Source organism: Lactuca serriola, chromosome 5 (assembly GCF_051521515.1).
Source record: "Lactuca serriola cultivar US96UC23 chromosome 5, Lser_US96UC23_V15, whole genome shotgun sequence".
NCBI classification, from domain to species: Eukaryota; Viridiplantae; Streptophyta; class Magnoliopsida; order Asterales; family Asteraceae; genus Lactuca; species Lactuca serriola.
In genome coordinates this window covers 170055659-170077924 of record NC_136412.1, presented here as the reverse complement: position 1 = coordinate 170077924, position 22266 = coordinate 170055659, and the positions used below count along the sequence as shown (strand labels likewise).

The following is a 22266-nucleotide window of genomic DNA, read 5'->3' as shown; positions in this document are numbered from 1 at the left end:
TTTGATACTGACTGGAGTATGTGCTTTCTTGTGTTAGACTGAGCCAGGCGTATCATTCATTTGATACTCTCCTGGAGTCTATGTTTCCATTTTCCTTAGTCAGCAGTATTACTGCTGAGGTATATGTTATTTTCCCCTAGTATATTTTACTTGTGATTTTCTCAAAATTCCTTTAAAGTCAATACTGTATTTTGGTAATGATAGTATTCTGGGGAAAATTACTCCTTAAAACATAAATCTGTCAGGTCTTGGTAGAAGACTGTTTTTATTTAGAAAATATAGGATTTTCTGGAAAGAACACTAATACATCGTAGATTCTAGACTACTATCTTTCATAAAGTTATTTTGAATAAAAATGTGTATTTATACAAATGACACTAAATACTTATGGACTCACTAGCATTATAAAAATGCTGATACTCTCTTTGAAAATAACTTGTATTCTCAGGTCATCGATAGACAGGTACATCCCGGTAGCTTTTGCGAAGGCAGCCTAGTACCAAGCTGCATCTATGTTATGTTCTGTATTCACTTTGATATTGCTATGAAATGTAACCTATGTAAAATTATTACTATTAATGCAATGGTTGTTGTACTTTGATTACTATACTGCATATGTTGTGATAATTGACATGACGTCATCCACCCCAGAACGTTTCCGCCGTTCCGGTTTTGGGGTGTGACAAATTGGTATTAGAGCATTGTTTATAGTGAGCTTAGTATATCAATTCATAAAAGATATACAGCCTATAAATACATTGGGATAAAACACTCTGACCAAGAATTATACTTTAAAATATAACCATATTTTACCAAAGTATAAGAACATCCAGAATCTAAACACTCAAGCAAAAGTATCACAAGAAGAACAAAATAAAAGTCTTTGGATGTTGACCATTACTGTCAAACCTGGGCAGTTATGTAATCGTAAGCTGGAATAAATGTAACCTGATCAACTACATTTATTCGAGATGTGACCAACGTGTGCTTGGGAGTGATGGTGGTGTTGCAACGAATCTGAAACTTACCAATTAGGAATGCTAGAGCCAAATATAAAGTTTAAAAATACTATGGGAGTATTTTGGAATACTAAAAGACTCGCATTAATCCCAGAATCATATTCAGAAGTTAAGAATCAAACAAGAAATTAAAATACCATAGGGGTATTTTAGGATCCATAGATAACCTTGTGTGAAAAACTAAAAAGATCCTTATTGATATACCTATGATTACAGAGGGTATACTTTCAACATTATGTATAGTAAGGATCCCATAGACTAAGAATGTGTGGTTTCGCTCTACTTCCTTTTCCTTGTTTGGATGTGGATATAGAGTAATATCACATATTTGAAGGCCTTTCGGGTCTAAGTAATATATAATTTGTGTACCCTATGTAATTATAGCAGGACTCGATATGGATCACTCAGTGAAATGTTAATAATCTCTTAGGATTCTTTAGACATTTCCATTCTCACACGAACCCTGTAGAAAAACCTTATCCACTTCAGTGTTCGACAGAAGATTTGATTCAGACCCAAAAGAAGTTCATTGAGAAGATTTCCAGTTCGGAAATAAATGAACTAGGACGAGACTATTGAAACCACCAATTGCCTATACCTTTTAGGGACATTGGTGGGAAATTTACCTGAACTTCCGAGATTTCCAGTCATCCATCATGAAGTGATGACACTTAGAGTCATAATCGGAAGTAAGACGGAGTAGAAATTCAATATGTCTACACGAGAAGAGAATCCTAGGTAGCTACCCGAAGAAAACCAACGTCGGTCCCAGTCAAGGATAAGAAGTAGACAGAGGGAGCCAATACATGGAACCCGAGAAGTGTCTTTTCCACGTTATCGCCGCGCTAATACATCCATAAAATAATACAATTTAGTGAGTTAGTGGTTACACTGCACACTATGTGTTAGGTAAGTCGCCTTTTCCCGTCGCAAGTAATATGATTAGATCGGATCTCAAAACCTCGATTGAGAGTGTTTAGCCATAAGTCTTAATGAGCCTTTTCTTCTGTGATTTTCGTTCCGAACTATCCTCAAATCTTTCCAAAATCGAAGAGCGAATCTCTCCAATATAAAGATAAATTAGTAGGAACGACCTCCACCTTATGGCTTTCCGATACTCTTACTCCTACCTTGAATACCCGGACTAGATCATAGGGATGTAGGTCGACACTCAGATAACCAATATTTGAGGCGCGGGAAAATTTATGCCTATTATAGTAAGGATAGATACGTCTAGAGTTAAACTCGTCTCTCATCAGCTTGTGTTCTTTTCCGTGTAGGAAAACCATGCCTCCGAAGAAACATAACCAATCCGCTGGCAAGAAACCGACTCTCCTATTCGATGAAGCTACGTTCCAAGCTGCAGTCTCGGCAGCCGTAGCAGCTGTCATGGCTCATCTGAATGCTAACAACACCAATGTTAGCAGGAGCCCTATCGAGATTCCCGATCCTAGCAATAGACAGCAGCAACCCATACCTACGTACCCAACCACCCAAGAACCTCAACCGAATCCACTGAAGAGAAAGTTCAAGAACGAGGAAGTAAGTACCTCGGCTCAAGGACCTTCCGAAAGGCAACAAGTTGAGTCAGTCAATGCCCCTACCAACCCCTCCATCCAGACACCTAGAAGACCATACCTAGGAAGCCTCCCCCACTGCAGCAAGTGTAACTAACATCATCATGGTACCTGTCGAGGACCCTTTTGCGTTAGGTGCAACATGAAGGGGCATGTCGCCTGCTTCTGTAGAACCCCGGTTGTGTTCATTACATCAACCACCAAAGTGGCGACCAGTCCAGTATGCCATCTATGTGGTGAGATTGGACACTTCAAGAAGGACTGCCCAACTGAAAGAAACGACAAGGGCACAGGAGGGGTATAACCCTAATACCTAAGAGAAGAATCAATGGACCCGGTAAAATTTTGGTACGTCTCTCAATCCTAAATAACTAACCGAAAACATGAAATAACTAATTCTGATTGTAATTACTCTCCCGATAAGGTGAAAGTCGCAGCACTGCTGTAAAATTCAAATTTTCATCAGGTAAAGCTATAATGGCTCGATATATACGTTAAAGCCATGTATAATTAAGATGGATAGACCTCGAGTGAGTGATGCTGCCTTATTTCCTGTTCCTCGTTTGGTTGTGGATTTAGGTCGGAGTCGCTTGGTCAACAGTCCTTCCCACCATAACTATACATGACTAGTGTATGTTAGGCGATTATAGAAAGGCCTTGTGAGAAATCCATTCATGAAAAGTACATTATTCCGAAACCTCGGGACCCTCTATAGTTCCGCGTCGACTTTATCGGTCCAAGTATCCGCAACAGTGATACACGGGACGAAACCCGAGACACCAAGAACTTGTGTGCCCATTCAACACATGGCCCTATCGACCCTCATTTTATATCATGTCGAGGTATGCCAACTTCGACACCTCTATCAATCATGGTTCGACGTAGTACAACCATGTGTAAATTCCTAGTGCTGTGTAAAGAGAACTTTCACCATAGCCATTTAGGCAAATAAAGGTTCTTCCGAACCTAATATTAAAACTTAATGCAATTCGTCGGTCGTCGTTCTTATCTAAAACCTTCCGAAATACCCATGAGTAGGGTATCGCGCGCTGTTAACCAACCCCTTCTTAGATAGATAGAAACCGAAGCGAAAGACACTGCAGGCATTCCAGAAGACGATAACCACCCGAAACCTACTCCGTAGATCCCCCAGAAAGACCCTTAGCACCTCACGATCAGGTTCGTGATTCAAGAGAAAAGAACTCCTGGGATTAACTACTATTAGCTGAGTATATGCATAAGAGTGGTATATAATTTAGATCAAAAAGATTTAAGATGTGTGCTTCCTCCCTACTACCTGTTCCTCGTTGGGTTGTGGGTCTGGGGTGGAGTCGAACAACTAAACATCCCGTCGATCTCAATTATCTACGGCTTGCATACACCAAGTATTAGTGATTAAGCCAAGTATGGGCTCTACCACGAACCATATAATACGACCCTTCATTCTATCCCATGGAATAGGAACTAGAGTCAAGAGAACAACTGCGGGTTGAGCTACTAAAATGACCACAAATCCGAAATTTGTTGTCATCCCGGTTAAGCCAACATAGTAGCTAACACCCTCAGTTGGAAAAAGAACTCAAGTCATAAGAGTCAAGGACATTGACTACGACCATCCATCCACACTTAATCCCACGAATTAAAAGTCTCAACGGAGATCCCAGGAACCTGGAAGTGATGACAGGTTAAACTCTGAGAATAGTGGATGAGGAAATTAGAAGTCCCGAGGGACGGAACCCTATACCCTCTAGACTTAATCTAGACCGAGGAAACTCAGAACCACCGGAAGAGTAGTTGCAGAAGATGCACACACTACTCAGGCACTTCGTCCATCCCGTTACTGACGAGTAGTGCCTAGGACACTCCGCCTCCTCACGTGGAAGAAGTCACCGTCGCCCTGTAGACGATAGACTGCATTCTCCGAAGTGAATACTAGAATGCCAAAAACCTCAGGATAACCTCCGCAGCCAAAATACTTGAATAAAGTGCGAAAGTAGGTTGCGTTAAGCCTTATAACCCAGATCCCGAAGAAATTATAGACTCGACACCAGTCTAGGTGCCAGTCGATGGGTTATACAAGAACACGCGCTTTCTGCAACTGGAATAAACCGACACCTTAGAGAATAGGGCATGTCTTAGAGATTCATTGGAGGTGTTCCAAGAATACTATCTCACACAGAAATAGTAGAAACACCTCCCGAGATAGTCCAACACTTCAGAAAATATCTAAGGACTGAGTTAGCCCTGAGCAGATATTGCTATTCATGAAACAGCAAAGCAAGTAAGAGCATGATTCTTTCCTGTTAGAAATCATATTGTGAAAGCATCAACTAGACGATGATGAGAAGTTTAAAAACTTTCTAAACAATTGTCTGGTAAAACCCTATCTCTCCGATCCTGAGAGTTTCCGTTAGAAACATCTCAAGAATCAGAAGTGCAGGTTCATTTTGCACTAGGTTGAGATAGACGCCCTGCAGCAAATAGATACCCGTAGACATCCAATTCATCCGATGATCCAGAAAACCTCTGAAAGCCAATCAGCAGGAGACACAAATCCAAGGATAACCCGAGCCTTCTAAGAACCAACCCAAAGAACTACAACCCCAGTATGAGAGGACATCTGGAACTTCAAAATGGCGATCACGCCAGTGATGATCTCGCCACAGAAGTACATTATGTTCTAAGTAATGAAAAGCTCTATCTTTCCGAGAGCTTAGGACCATCCGAGATTCTTTACACAAAAATTAGCCCAATCCTCGTCAGACCACGACTACTCTCGGAATTCCATAAGTTTCGCCCCAAATCAATCCATGTCCTAGATTTGAAAAAGCGCTTGCCCGATGTAACTCTCTAAATCCCACTTGTCTTGATAGAAATCATTGGGAACCCTAACTTCGTAAAGGAATATGTAGGAATCACGAACCGAGCAATCAAGTGAACGAAACGAAATCTGCATCTCGTTAAGTGAAGGGTTGCTGGAACATCAAGCGAAGGCTGGAGTTCACTTGTGAGCGCGAGGACCAACTGAATAGGAAGTACCCCCATCTCTCTCCCCGATTGTTCATGCCTACTTCCTTGCCTAAACCCTAATTTCGGGACGAAATTCCCTCTAACGGGGGGATGATGTGACAACCCGAATATTTCATATATAAAATTTCTACAGTCAAACACTTCATTTGGAAGTCAAATTCATTTCCGCCATCTTCCAGCAAATTTAAAAATCCGTTTGATTATTCCGATCTTTTCACACTTACCGATCAAGTCTTAGAAGGTAACCACTAAAGCCCTAACACCAAAAATCATGTCATAAACCTCATAAGATAGAGTTCTCGGGCGGTAAACTACTGAAGGTAAACTCGGGCAGTAAACTCTGGGGCAGTAAACTCACCCTATATAAGGGTGAGTAAACCTCATTTACACCCTTTCCACTCTCTCTACTCTCTCTCTCTCTCTCTCTCTCTCTCTCTACAAGTAGCTTTTGATCCAAAAACGCCTCTTTCGAGCTCCATAATCGTAAGTAATCTATCCTAGCTTGTTTTTTAGCTTGTTATACATGCAAATTCGTGTTTAAATCATCCAAACGCCTCAAAATCATGTGTTTACGGCCCAAGAACACTCTTGGACCGAAAAAACCCATAAATGGGGTTTTGAAGCCCCAAAACCCTCCCAAATCACTCCTAGTGCCTAGCTATGACTTAGGGACTTGCATGTATGAGTTTGGAACACCAAAAACTTGTCATTTGGGGAGTAAACATGAGTTTACGGCCCAAGAACATTCTTGGACTGTAAACCCTCCTTCATAGGCCGTAAACACCATTTAAGGTGTTAAATTTCCCCTTAAACACCTTCTATGGCTTGAGGTAATGTCTAGAATCAACCACCATCGAAGTAGGGACCTTAATCATCAAGGAAACCATGACCTTAGGAGATTACGGTCGTAAACCCCCCAAGGATTGGTCCCTTGGCCGTAAACTCCCTTAAGGAGGTCAAATGATGCCCTAACTCCCCCATATGGCTTGGAATAATGCATAGAACCTTGTATTCTTTCATTTGAGACCTTAAATCATGAAGTGAGGCGACAAGTAAGAGTTTACGGCCGTAAACTCTATGTTTACAGCCGTGAACTCCCTTAAATGGTTCATTTGAAGTCTTAACCACTTCCTATGCCCTAGATTTGAACCTAGCCTAATTCCACAAGTGTTGTAAGACCTTTAAACATCCAAAAACACACCACCCATGAGTTTACGGCCGTAAACTCATGGGGATATGGTCATTGGGCCGAAATCTCCTCTAAGAGTTTACTCTTGAAGAGTAGACTCCCTAACTAGGCCATACACTCCCTTATTGCAACCCAATAGCCTCCTAGTACTTGACCAAAGTGTTTTTCTTCGCATTAGGGTGCTTATACGTGTTTAATTAGTGTTATAATCACTAATTATATGTAAACATATGTCTTCATATGTTACTAGGTCATTAAGTGTGTTCAAGTCTTTACTTGACACCAAGCACTCAACCGGCACTGCCATCCGATCCCCTCGCAACAGATGAGTTCATACCCCTAAATTAACCTTTTAAATGTTTTTAAATGCTTTTATGGGGGGGAATACAAGTTGAAACATGCTAGTTATCATATCAATCATAGGTGATTAATAACCTGCATGCAAAAGGATTTATTACACTTTCATCTGTTTTACCAAGTATATTACTTCAAATGGTTTTCCAAAACGTTATTACTTATTTAGATCTTTCTCAAACTATCCTTCGTGTTGTATGTTTTCCTTCAAAACCTGTTACAGCAGTGTTTTAAACAAAGGTTTCTACACTTAAACTGTCTTATAAAAATCATTTTCAAAGGATTTCCAAAGGTTTTCAAAGCTTGTTTTACAAAATGACATCAAGTCGTAAATTCTTATTTGTAAAGGTTTTACTAAAGTTTTCTTCTATGCTTTTGTTTCGTTAAATACATGCCTATATTTGTATAGTTATATAAATAATGTTTAAAGGACTTAGGAAGGCTAGTTCGCCCTATTTCCTTTTCCTCGTTGGGATGTGGTCTGGTGGGTATCGGTTATCTGTCCGAAGGTCGTTTAAATATTACTTATATATCATGTATACATGTATGGACATAAAAGCTCTCTCTCTCTCTCTCTCTCTCAGCCAATTCATCGCCTTAAGTAGTACAGGCATCCTTCTATTATTCATGTTTCTGGAACCCTAGTAACTACTATAGGAATAGTTGGGAGATTCTATCTCTCTCTCTCTCTCTAGTACGACGATTTACTCAGGAATCAGTTCATTTGCGAGTCTATACTATTACTATATTACTTTAGAATGTGACACCTTATTTCTCTCTACGGCGCTTGATTGCGCTAACCCCGTGTAACCAGAGTCTCCTAGAAGGAGAGCGAACTTCATGTGTATAGATCTATACGAAACCGACACTCCCGCATCCTGATTGCTAGCTACAGTCCGCGCCGGTAAGGCCCATGGGTGACAAAATGCCACTAACTCTACGCGTGACCTGGAGGGTCACCAGATACTCTATCATCGATCAGCATGGTTACATACGAGTTCACACTCACCACTTGTTTAGACTTTGCTAGTTGTGTCGTTCATTCGATATTGTCTGGAGTCTGTATTTCCTTGCTTTAGACTTTGCTAGATGTGTCGTTCATTCGATACTGTCTGGAGTCTGTATTTCCTTGTTTTAGACTTTGTTAGCTGTATCGTTCATTCGATATTGATTGGAGTCTATGCTTTCTTGTGTTAGACTGAGCCAGGCATATCATTCATTTGATACTCTCCTGGAGTCTATGTTTCCATTTGCCTTAGTCAGCAGTATTACTGTTGAGGTATATGTTATTTTCCCCTAGTATATTTTACTTGTGATTTTTTCATAATTCCTTTAAAGTCAATACTGTATTTTGGTAATGATAGTATTCTGAAGAAAAATACTCCTTAAAACATAAATCTGTCAGGTCTTGGTAGAAGACTGTTTTTATTTAGAAAATATAGGATTTTCTGGAAAGAACACTAATACACCGTAGATTCTAGACTACTATCTTTCATAAAGTTATTTTGAATAAAAATGTGTATTTATACAAATGACACTAAATACTTATGGACTCACCAGCATTATAAAATGTTGGTACTCGCTTTGAAAATAACTTGTATTCTCAGGTCATCGATAGACAGGTACATCCCGAGAGCTTTTGCGAAGGCAGCCTAGTACCAAGCTGCATCTATGTTATGTTCTGTATTCACTTTTATATTGCTATGAAATGTAACCTATGTAAAATTATTACTATTAATGCAATGGTTGTTGTACTTTGATTACTACACTGCATATGTTGTGATACTTGACATGACGTCATCCACCTTAGAACGTTTCCGCCGTTCCGGTTTTGGGGTGTGACAGCAAGTTCCCCGATTAGGGACGTTTGTTTGAGGATGACGGTGATCTCTCCATTGTTGGATATGATCAAGGAGGCTCAGGTCGAGGGGTGAAGAAGGAGAATTGGAAGATAGAGCGGATTCGAGGACAGTATCCTTTATTTGTTAAGGATGATCGTGGTCTCCTGACCTAGTGTGGCCGAGTATGGGTCCTAACATCTGGGAGAGTGAGGAAAAGATTTTAGAGGATGCATAGAGACTTGAGGCTGAGTTATTGGTTGCCTTGCATGAAGCGGGAGATCGCCTGGTTTGTAGAGCGGTTCTTGACTTGCAGGAAAGTCAGGGCCGAGCATCAACAACCTCATGGTAAGGTTCAACCGCTACCTATTCCCATGTGGAAGTGGGAAGAGATTACTATGGACTTCATCACGAAGTTACCAAGGACGACGAGGGGTGTGGACGTCATATGGGTGATTGTGGACAGATTGACGAAGACTGCCCACTTTATTCCGATCTCTGAGAGTATATCCACTGACAAGTTAGCGGATGTTTATGTGCGAGAGGTGGTGGCTAGACACGGGGTGCCAGTGTCGGTAGTCTCTGACAGGGATGTTCGGTTTACATCTAGGTTCTAGAAGAAGTTCCTTGAGGAACTGGGAACCCAGCTGCTTTTTAGCACGACGTACCACCCCCAGACAAATGGCCAGAGCGAGGGGACGATCCAAACACTGGAGGATATGCTTCGAGCATGCGTGTTGGATTTTGGAGGGAGTTGGGATACATACCTCCCGTTGGCAGAGTTTTCATACAACAACAATTATCATACCAATATCGACCGACCACCATTTGAGATGTTGTATGGTAGGAGATCCAGGACCCCAGTTTGTTGGGTAAGGTTGGATACCGGGTCATTGGGAGCATGGAGGTAGTGCTCAAGACTACCATACTGATTCAGCAGGTGCGCGACCGGCTGAGGGTCGTGCAGAGTCGTCAGAAAAGTTATGCTGACCGGCGGCGTTTGGATCTCGAGTTCCAGGTGGGGGACTTTGTGTTACTGAAAGTGTCACCATGAAAGGGAGTCATCAGGTTTCGAAAGAGGGGTAAACTGGGCCCCCGATATATAGGACCGTTCAGGATTACGACCCGGGCGGGCAAGGTGGCCTATCGCTTGGATCTAACGGATTAGCTTACCCAGATTCACAATACCTTCCATGAGTCACAGCTTCAGAAGTGTGTCACCAATGAGGCTGTAGTTGTTTCGTTGGACGACATCCAGGTCGATGAGAGCCTGAACTACATTGAGAGGCCATTTGTAATCTTAGATAGGAAGACCAAGGTTCTTCGGAACAAGGAAGTGAAGTTGGTGAAGGTGCAATGACAGCACCGCTGGGGCTCCGAGTGGACTTAAGAGCCAGAGGACGAGATACGAGATCACTACCCGGATTTGTTTGGGCCAGCAGACTTCGAGGATGAAGTCTAGTTCAAGTAGGGGAGACTTGTAACACCTGTTCTAGGTATTGATTAATTTATAGGATTTTTGGGGTTTTGTACATGGACTCGGCGAGTTGGTTGCTCCAACTCGTCGAGTAGAGACTGTTATAAGGACGCGGAATCGGGACCTACTCGACGAGTCGGAAGGCCCCGACTCGACAAGTAGGAGTTGTAAACAGAAACCCTAATTTTTTTGGGTTTGCACCCTATTTAAAGAACATAACCCGCCTCTTGTGGCCTCCCTTATCACTCTATTAGCCAGAGAAAACCCTAGATTGACTTTGCACCTTCTTGAGTGAGAGAAAGAGCTATTGTGAGCAATTTTGGGGTATTTCTGAAGGATTTTAGAGCTTGAAGAGGAAGGAACAAGGAGGGAAATAGTAGATTCGTCATCTACTCTGTATTGGCCATCATCTTGAGGTATAAAGTCGTCACCTTGATCTCTAGTTGATTAGATCCCTTTTCTTCGAAGTAAATGACCATTTTTGGTGCAAAATGGAGTCAAGCTTGGATCTGGACTTATCACAAGGATATGGTTTCAGATCTGGACCTCTTTAGGTCCCCAATGACATAAAGTTGCTCACTTTATGTTGTTTAGCCACCTTCCATGCACAAGAACCTTGTAAGAAGCCTAGTTTTGAAGTTATAACCTTGGAGGACCTTGCATACACGTAAAGTTTGCAACTTTACGTGGATCTGCACTAGGAGAGTTTGGATCTGGAGTTTGTGACCTTAGATCCCTCTGAAAAGTGAAAAGGGCTGAACTTGAAGGAGACTGAAGGAACTCGTCGAGTCCCTTAGCTGACTCGACGAGTCGAGTAGGGTTTACCCGTTTTTGGGTCTTCCGAGTGATTTTGGTGAAGGGTTAGGGTTTTCGGTTTCATGAGTTTTCGGTTGTCATGAGTTTTCGGTTTTTTGGACATGGAGGGCCTCAACGAGTTACACAGGTAACTCGGCGAGTGGATGAATTACTCAGAAAACTCAACAAGTTGATGGATGCTCTGGACGAGTTGAGGTCAACATGGACTGTTGACTTTGACTTTGACCACGGTTGACTATGGTTGATTTTGAGGGCACCTATGGTATTTATGGGGTTGTGACAAGTTAATCACATGATGATTATAAGTAGTTGAGGAGGAGCAGTGGGTGGGATATATCAGATCTTAGCTTATCAGTTCAACATTCGAGAGGTGAGTATTCTCACCATACCAATGGGTCTAAGGCACCAAGGCCGACCCATTTTATGATATGTGGATTGTCGATTAATTATGCGTTATGTTAGTATGAAATTTGAATGGAAGACCCCGGGGGGTCCCATGGCAGTAGACTAAGACCACGTGGGCGTTCCCGCGACATTTGGTATAAGATCTTAGAGGGTTTTCATGGCATCCTAGTATATTTGCATGATTAGCTTGTGTGATATTTGCTTGGCAGGAAGACCATGTGGGGGTTCCCATGGCAGGTAGTAAGACCACGTGGGGGTTCCAGTGACACTAGGTTTAAGACTCTGGAGGGTTTCCATGGCTTCCTTATATGTTGTATGCATGGCTTATGTGGTAGAGATAGCTTTTATAGCTAATGTGATATGTGTTATGTGGATTGTGTGCGGGTTATGCTTTGGGGAACTCACTAAGCATTAGCTTACAGTTTGTGGATTTGTTTCAGGTACATCTGAGCCTAAGGGCAAGGGCAATGCTTGATGACACGGCGTGCACTCTCTATCAGGCGTTTTATGGGAAACTCTGATGATTTGAAATAAATTTGTAATGGTTATGAATTTTGATAACAATTGTATTTGGAAACCTCATGTTTTGTGGGAGTATTTTTGGTTAATTAAATATGAAAAAAAAATTCTTTGAAAATTTAGGTCGTTACAAGTTGGTATCAGAGCGATTCAGGCACACCCTCGGGTGTGTCGGGACTCAAACTAAGGAAATGGTAAAATTGCTTTCGAAAATAAAATAAAAGTTGAAACTTTTAAATGATGGAAAGGAGGAGAGTGCAACGCGCGTGATCGGCCGAGCCAAGTAAGTAGTTCCCCAATATGTTAGCCATGTTATAATGATATTTGAGCTATGATAATCGTATGGATCTTGCTATGTGTATGCTTTAAAAATTGTATACGGTTAGGAGCTTATAGCCTTAGAATGATTGATTTGGCCTTAATGTCTTGTTCCTCTTCTGGTTGTGGTCCAAGGGTAAAATCTCTTATTTGAAAGTCTATTTGATCATTTTCTGTGTATAATTTGCATGCATAAAGGCAACCTTTTTTGATTGGTCTGATTCATATGGGTAGAGCAAATATTAGGGTCACCTAGGATTTGAGATATGCGGTAGTCTGTGGGATATGATTTGTTTTGGGACGAATTGGAGTCATCAGGTAGAGCCTTGGGGAAGGTACAGGTAGGTGTGGAAGGTAGTATTGGGCCCGTACTACAGAAAGCACATGACATGTACCCGAACCAATATTAGATCTGACAGCTCTAAGGAGGACCGGTGTGGAAAGATCCCCTATATGGACATCTTGATCGTTATGATTTATGACATTTCAGTTCAGCATGGTGGTGACACAATTTGGAGTAGATGGATCAGGATCGAGATCCGAATCCGGGGATGGGTCAGGTGACACTACCGAAGCCATTGACGAGAGGCTGCGTGAGCTTATTGCAGTTGTGGTTACGAGTGCCATCCTTGATGCTACCCCAGTTATCTTTGGGACGGTCAAGGAGGGTATGATGGAGATTATGGAGGAGAGGCTCAAGGCATTCAGAGCCGAGATTGCTGCGGGCCAGGTTAAGGCCCGAACTCCCTCATTCTGGGAGTTCAAGGCGTGTGGGGCACCAGAGTTTTTCGGGGCCAGGGACCCCATTGTCAGCCGACGCTAGGTGGCGGATATTGAGAATGTCCAGTTCTTGCCCGGATACGGAAAAGGTGGGTTTTGCTTCTTGTATGCTAAGAGACAGAGCCCGAGACTGGTGGGGTGAGGTGACTTGTCAGGTGGGAGCAATCAGTGTGGCTGAGATGACATGGGCCGAGTTTGTTCGGCAATTCGATTTGGAGTTTGCACCAGCCATTGAGATGCAGAGGATGGTGAGGGAGTTCCAAGAACTCCAACAGACTACCGAGACAGTGGCGGAGATCACCGCCAAGTTTCGGGAACAAGCACTGTTGATCCCATAGTATGCTACCGATGAGGACATGAGACGGACGCGGTATCATTCCATGCTGATGGATGATATCCGGGAGTCTGTGAGCTTCACAGGGTGCAAAAATCATTAACATTTAACAAGTTACTTAGCAAATAAATCTCAAATCACTTTCCAATTCAAAACATGATATTTGCAAATTTATAGCAAAACTACTATTCAAGTATAGCAAAACATTTTCAACTTGTATCAATATACTTGCTAAATTCTAGCCAAAACACTTTTCAATTCACAGCAAATCACTCGGAGTTTCATAAAAAAATTACTTTTCAAATATGATCATATGCTTTCAACTTATAGCACAAAATACTCACCTTAGTAGCCAGGTATCTACGATCAATGGATTTGTAATCAGGATGCCGAACACCCAAGGATGTAACGATAACCATCATGTTATTTTAGATTGTTAACTTATACTGTTATACATATATTATTCTACACCTAAATGTATGCCGATGATCCTATGGTTGAGATTAGTACTTTGGTTCTCTCACAAAAGATGGTTCTCTATTTTATTATTATTATTATTATTATTATTATTATTATTATTATTATTATGTTTGTTTGTTTTCGTTGTGTATATAAAAATTTAAAAGTAAAGAACATACGATCCTTTTGAGGAACCAAAACCAAAAGCAATGAATCTAAGTTTGATGAGATAATATCCGAATATAAAAAACTTGCATGTGGACAAAGCATAAAAGTGAGAAAGAAAGGGACCATAACTGTCAATTTGCTAATAGTATTCGCCCATGGTATTTCAACTTCTTCAGATGCATGCATATAAACCCTAGTGGTTTTGGGATTTTGGCGGATGTTTTTGGATTAACTTGTATCCCTGAAATAAATTCCCTCTTTTCTATCGTCGTCATCCCACCTCCAAAAATTCAATATTCTGCAACTTGCAATCTCTACAAATAATGTCAGTTAGGACCAACAGCGCAGCTTTTATGGCACAAGCTATGAATGCTGATAATCCTCACCGTGAAACATTCCATAGATTCTTCGAGTGTTGGATCTGCGAGCAGAATTCGTACCTTGAAGAACTTGTCTCCGTCGCTAACAACCACAACCCGACCGAAAATGACGACGCCGTTCTCATTCCATTGATCGAGAGAGTTGTCAGGCATTACGAGCAGTACTACCAGGCGAAATCAAATTGGGAGAAACGAGATGCGATTTCGATGTTTTCGCCTACGTGGCGGAGCAAGCTGGAGGATGCGTTTCTGTGGATCGGAGGATGGCGGCCGACGTTAGCAATCCACCTTTTGTACTCGAAATCAGGAATTCAATTAGAGGCTAAAATCGGTGATCTAATTCGTGGATTGAAGACTGGAGATCTAGGAGATTTGTCACCAAAGCAGATGAATCGAATCGACGAATTACAGAAGAAAATCATACATCAAGAACGAGTATTGAGTGAGAAATACGCCAAGGAACAGGAGGCGGTGGCGGACAGGTCGATGGTGGAGCTTTCTAACGTGGTGTCGGAAATGATCAGGACGGAAGACGGCGAAGTAGATTCTGAGAATGAGGAGAAAGTGGACTCAATGTTGAATTCGAAGAAGGATAATTTGGAGGAGTTGTTACACATGGCGGATGATCTGAGACTGGAGACGTTGAAGACAGTTATTGAGATTCTAACACCGATACAGGCAGTGTATTTCTTGATCGCGGCGGCGGAGCTGCATCTCCGGTTACACGAGTGGGGGAAGAAAAAAGACGAAAACGGAACTGAAAATGGTAGTGCGACTGGGACCCACAACCATGGTAGCGGTTTACATGCTCATGACGTTAGGGTTTGACCGTTCTAGCTTTATATTATTTTTTTACATTTTTTTGGCCCTTTTCTTTTATTGTTTACTTTAAAAAGCTTAACTGGAAAAAGGTGTCATTTGTATTTTTAAATTAAAAGTCTTAGGAAAAATGATTTTGGTCTTTTAGTTTTGGTATCGATCTAAAATATTTTATAATAAAAGTAAGAATATGTATATCTGCTGTCAATTTAATATAAAAGTTAATTTTAAATGTTTATATCTACCTCTATATTTTCTTCTTCCTTCCTATTTTAATAAATAAATCAATTTTTGTTACATGGCTTGTCCAAAATAGTTCTAATTTTAAAGTTAAATTAACAACTTACCCTTAAAGCTTTGATTCGAATTCCTTACTATGTCATTATTTTCGATCATTTAATATACCTGCAAGAATACTCAAATCTCTTAAAATAGGAAGGTAATGCCGATTAGACAAATATTGATGTGACCTTTATTATATGGATAAATTTGAGGGATAATGACTTAAACGGATAATATATTTTTTGATTTTTATATATTGGTCAATAAATTTTTTTCTGATTATATTTATACCTTCAACTTGATAAATTGTACACATCCAGTCCTAATGACCGGCTATTTCAAGTTAGCCGGTAAAAATGACTTAATAACATAATATATTTCTTAGTTTATACACATTAAGTCATTTATATTTTTATATATATATTTAGTCCTTAATATTTTTTTAGTTGCAAAATAAGTTATTTTTATTTTTTTACTCATTGAATACTTTTGAATAACTTATTTAGGTTTTTTTTCATTACATCTTACGTGGGACAATCATTAATGGGGTGTTCGAGACTTTTGATACTTATATCCATCGCGATATCGACTACTTGTTTGCTTATGTCATGTTTTATAAACGTGATAACTTATTCATACGATATCAGATTTGAAGGATCTTTATATCAATGTGTTCGTATTTTTGTCTACAACTTTTGTTTATATTACTCCAGTTAAAAAGTAATATATTTTTACTTACGATCTTTATATCCATACGTTTTTTATGAATGCATGTATGGATTTTTTTAATAAAATCGTAAGTAAAAATATATTACATTTTAACGGGAGTAATAATGAAAGTTTTTTTTTCTGAAAGAGCAAATAACGAAAGTTGTTGTAGACTCAAAAAATGAACACGTGGATATAAAGATCGTTAAAATCTGATATCATATGAAAAAATTACAACATTCAGAACACAAGATCTAAGCCAAACCATAAGACATACACAACCAAACAGTCGAGATCGCGATGAACATAAACATCAACAACTCCGAACAACACATCAATGATTGTCCCACGAAAAATGTCGTGAGAAAAACTTAAAGAAATCATTCATAAGTATTGAATGAGTACAAAAAAAAAAGACTGATTTTGAAATTAAAAAAATATATATTAAATGACTAAATGTGTACAAAATGAGAAATATATTACTCTATTAAGTCTTTTTTTCCCGGTTAACCTGGAATAACCGGTTATAAGAACTGAATGTATACAGTTTAAAAAGTTGAAGGGGTATATGCATATAAAAAAATAACTCACTGACCAAAGGTATATAAATTGAAAAATATATTACCCTTTTATTTGATAAGTTGTTTAAATATTTTGATATTTAATTTGTAAGGTTTTTCATAGGATCATATCAAACCCTTCACAAACTTAAACAACTTTTACAATTACACCACCCTCATGTTATATACAACTAAGTGTGAGACTCGTGTATTACACGGGTTGTTTAAAAAAATTAAATATAAGGTGTAGACATTAAATATTTTCTAAAGTAAAACTTTGAAATAAATATAAATGAAATGATGAATAAGTAATTCAATCTATACTAATAAAAAATTATTATCATGTTTTAAATAGTAATGTTAAATATGAATGTGTAAAAAATTAAGTATTTTTTGAAGTAAACTTTCGAAATAAAAACAATAAATAAAATAAACCACAAGGACCATTTATGTAATTTGTCTTAATTAATATATACTAATAAAACTAATTAATATAAATTCATAAATGGAATTCATTAATATATTAATAGAAATAAGAATTCATGGAAGGTTTACCATATACATTAATTCACATTAACTATTATGATATGATATTTAATAGATGGAAGATGAATAAAAATGAAAAAAATACAAAAATAACAAGTGGAAAAATATAATTTTAAAATTCTAAGAAAATGAGGTGTGTCAAATTCAATAAGAAGTTGACATTTGGCAAAATTATCTTTATTTATTAGGGTAGATTTTCTTTTTTGATCTTTTGTATATTTAAATATAAATCATATATATATATATATATATATATATATATATATATATATATATATATATATATATATATATTAACAGATTTTGCGTATATTGTTCTTTATTTTTATATTAATAATTTATTAATATTAAACGTATTATTTTTAAAGATTTTTTGTTAGAAGTTTTGTTTATAACTTAGTATTATTTATCTCTATTTATGGAGCACTTAGTACCATTCGATTATATAACTTTTCACTTTTCTATTCAACGCATCCTTCCACTAATCTTGATCTCCAAATAAATAACCATTCATACGGTTAGCTTATTTAAACTGTTTTTTTTTAATAAAATTAACTAATATATTCTCATCTGTCTAAATGTTTTAAAAAAATCCTCTCATTTAATTAGTAAATTTGTAAACGCAAATCATATTTTATATGAATGTATAAATACAAATATATCTGTTTTTTATTTATATAATGGTTAATTCAATGGTATTAAGTGGTCAATTAAAAAGTCTATAATAATAAGTATAAAAAAATAAAAAAATAAATAAAAAGAAAAAAAAAAGACTCTTATTGAAGATGCTCTAAGATAGCCCATCACAAAAAAAAAAAAATTATGCATGATTACATTCTTTATATCATAATCATCGAAATTTACTTTTTTTTTACATCATCAGGTAGCATGTTAGATTTTAGGTCTAAGACTATCAATATTTATTTGGATAATTTCTGGGATCTTGATTGCAATCACTTTCCAAAATTTGTGATTTCGAACATTATGTTTGGGTATATGAAATCTGATTTGGGATATTCCAAGAGAGACAATTTAGAAGTCAAATCACTTCCATATCTGAAACACAGAAAGTACCTTGTTATTTTGTGTTTGAGAGATAGAGAGAATCTAATGAACATATTTCGAGTATAAATAATGTAAACCTTTTCTAGAAGATTCACAATGTTCTTATACAGGGAAGAAAGTAGTTAATGGTGGTTATATGTATTTTGGTGCCAAAATGGGTTAGTTATAGGACATAAATAACTTATGACATCATCATGATGTCACACCTGATTTTTGCAGGAAATGCATGGTTATAAGAACCACTGCTAGGGGCTTTGCCCATCAAACCCGTAAGGGGTGCTACCCCTAGATGCTGCCATGGGATTTACCCCTTGGAGCCCTGTACCCAGGGGCGCTTCCTCGAACCCATATATTCCCGAGTTCACATTTATCACTACGAGTATGCACCCCCCGCCAGTAAATGGAGCTCAGTCTATCTCGATATTAATAATAACTACGCTAAAATATGTTAATAATGTGGCATCCCCAAATTCACGGTCATTTTAAAAAATTTATTTATACTTATTTGAAAATTAGAGTATTCATTTTAAAGAACAATATTGTGGAATTTATTCCCAGAAAAAGATGATAACTACGTTATCAAAGCATTTCCGAATAAATGTATTTTATTCATTTTAAAACATTGGGATGTCATCGTCAATACAGAAACATAAGCATAAATAGACCTTACATTCATTTACACTGGTGATTTACATCTCCTTAATCTCTCAGTGTAATGTAGTTTCATATCGACACATGTGATACAAATAAACTGAGTGGGATAGGTTGGGAAACTTGGTGAGTACATAGGATTTTCAACCCACAATAATATAATTATTATGTTTAATCATCAAACAATCAGTCCAATTACCCAACCTCATTATCTTCTTCATTTTTAAGGATCTACCCTAAGAATCAACTATTCTTCATTCATTCATTCCTAAGGAATAGGCACAAAGTCCATCGCTGTCAGTGTTTGTATAACAGACACTAAGTCCATAGATGTCGATGTTATTTGTTAGGCATTAAGTCCATAACTTCCAGGGTTTATCTCTTTTATTAACAGTATTATTTTAGGGAGTCCACCCACAATACATGTCAATGGGTTTTTAGAGTACACCGGGTGAACATATTATTCACAACACCTACAGGTTGTGAACCTGCTAGTGTTTCACTAGACTGTCTAGAATAGTCCGTGGTTGTCATCTATACTCTGCTAGATGACTGGGTTAACGCTTGGGTCAAGGCTTCTCATTATCTTTCACCTATCAGCCTCTATATCATCTCTCTTCATCCATATCATCTTTCGTCTACCCATATTTATTCAATATATTTGTAGGTATAAAAATAATATACGGTTTAAATCAAGTAAAATATGTATAAATCATTCATCTAACATTAATATCAAGAACACAGATAATATGCACGCATAGCATTAATTTATATTAACTACTTCATATATATGGGTAAGATGAAAGTACTATGCACTCACACTAGTAGCATGATTTGACAGAATCTAACTAGAAACAAGCAGTGGTTCGTGATTGTCGGGCTCGGGATAAGGAATGCCTTTAGCAAACGAGAGATGGAAAGAGATTTAGTGTAAGGAATGAAAGGGTCGAACTTGATATTTATAGGGTAATCTGGGCAAGTTCACGTCATGGACATGACATGTTCACGTCGTGGACATGGCTAAATTACTTTGTAGGCTTGTCATCTGCGTTCTAGCTTCGAAAGGTGTCCGGATGACATTCCCATGCCGTGAAAGTGTTAGGTTCACATCGTGGAGTTCCATGAGTCATCTTGTAGCCTTAGCACGTGTTTTCTAGCCTCGTTAGTATATTTGACTAGTTTCACGTCATGGACTTAATGTTCACGTCATGGACTTGAGGCGGCTAGGGTTTCTGCCACATGTCATGCCCTCAGACAGCAACATCTTCGGAAGGTCATAATTTTTGCATACAAGCTCCGTTTTTTATGTTCTTTATATCCACGCGTATGTGGAGACATACTCTACAACTTTAGTTTAGGTCACTAAGGCTAAAAGGTACTTTATCGTAAACTTATTTTTTACGATTCCCGGTGTCGTGTTGGTTTTTTCGCGAAACTTCGACAGGTCATAACTTCTTCGTTATAACTCGGTTTTCGACGTTCTTTATATGTACGGAACCCCTGTAACATATACTACAACTTAGTTAAGATTATTTATTCTAAATAATCCTCTATCAAAAAGTCATTTTTGACGTTTATCGTCTCTAATTTGACTACTCCGAATCTGCGGGCGTTACAGATAACATTAAAATCACAAATATAACATTACATAGACTTTTTCATAAAAAACACCTAAATTTCAAAATACTAGATACCTTTATTCATGATTATAGGCTATTTGTAAAATGATATTTTGTTGGATTATTTATTAGTTATATTATTGCTAAAAAAGAAGTAGATTCTACAAATCAAATACCATATTCAGTATGATATGATTTAAATAAATTATATTTTTCTTATAAGTTCTATAAGTTTTTTTTTGCATCCAAGTGAATTAAAAGATTGGCATATTTTTTTTTTGCATCCAAGTGAATTAAAAGATTCGCATATTGAATATGTGTTGGTTCTAAATTAGCATATTTGCTAAACCTTTTTTCCTTCGAATTGTGTGTTTATTTACAATTGGCTTCATGAGAACATGTATGAACTAAGTTTATGCCACACATACATACCACAATCCCCAAAGTAGTTCCAAAATAGAAGGTGTGTTTCATTATTCATTGGTATTTTCTCTATTGGTAATCACTTTGTCACTGTTTCATTATTCATTGGCATTTTATCTGTTGGTAATCACTTTGTCAATTAAATAGTTGGAAGAAGGTCTTGGATGCAACATCGCTTGATCAGATCAGCAACTTTTATTGCATGGTTTTTCACTTTCTTAATTAAGTGTGCGATTGATGAATTCATGTTGCGATTATTCTTAACGAATTTGCTTCGCTTCTTTTCGTTATTTAATTTATTTTATTTTATATTTAACATATTATATATTAAACCCCAACTTTTACAATAAAATAGAAAACGTTAACCGAAGAAAATTGTAGTGAAAAAAATGAAACAACCGAATTGTTCTTTTTACATTTAACATTATATTTCTTTTAGATGTTATATATATATATATATATATATATATATATATATATATATATATATATATATATATATATATATATATATATATATATATATATATATATATTTTGAACCAGCAAATACAAATATATAATCTACACCTAAACTAACACCTAATTCCACCTATGTCCACGACGGGACTTGAACTCTCGACCTCAAGGAGGGAGGACACCACCGGATACCGCTGGGCTAGAAGTCGTTTATATTAATATGGTTTGATATTGATAACAAATATTTTTGAACGTTTGGAATAAAAAGATGCTAAAAACATGACAAAACTTCAAAAATAGTCCTTGTGGTTTTCAAAAATATCAAGTTTAGTCCCTAAGTTTAAAAGAACCTCACAGATGGTCCCTGTGGTTTCAAAACTTTTAACAAATGGTCCTTTTTGCTAACGTCGTTACCTTTTGACCGTTAAATGAAGGGCATTTCAGTCATTTCACAACCACAGGGACCATTTA

The 22266-nt window shown here is 37.8% G+C and overlaps 1 protein-coding gene across 1 annotated transcript; it reads left to right on the top strand.

Moving 5' to 3' along the window:
* The first annotated feature begins 14483 nt into the window (after positions 1–14483).
* LOC145053250 (protein DOG1-like 4) lies at positions 14484–15718 on the top strand. The gene has a single exon (XM_079001255.1). The coding sequence runs from the start codon at positions 14607–14609 to the stop codon at positions 15489–15491; it is 885 nt and encodes a 294-aa protein (XP_078857381.1). The 5' UTR covers positions 14484–14606; the 3' UTR covers positions 15492–15718.
* The last annotated feature ends 6548 nt before the right edge of the window (positions 15719–22266 follow it).

What these genes read in the sequence shown, in the direction of transcription:
- LOC145053250 (XM_079001255.1), top strand. Translation starts at nt 14,607, where the DNA reads ATGTCAGTTAGGACCAACAGCGCAGCTTTTATGGCACAAGCTATGAAT.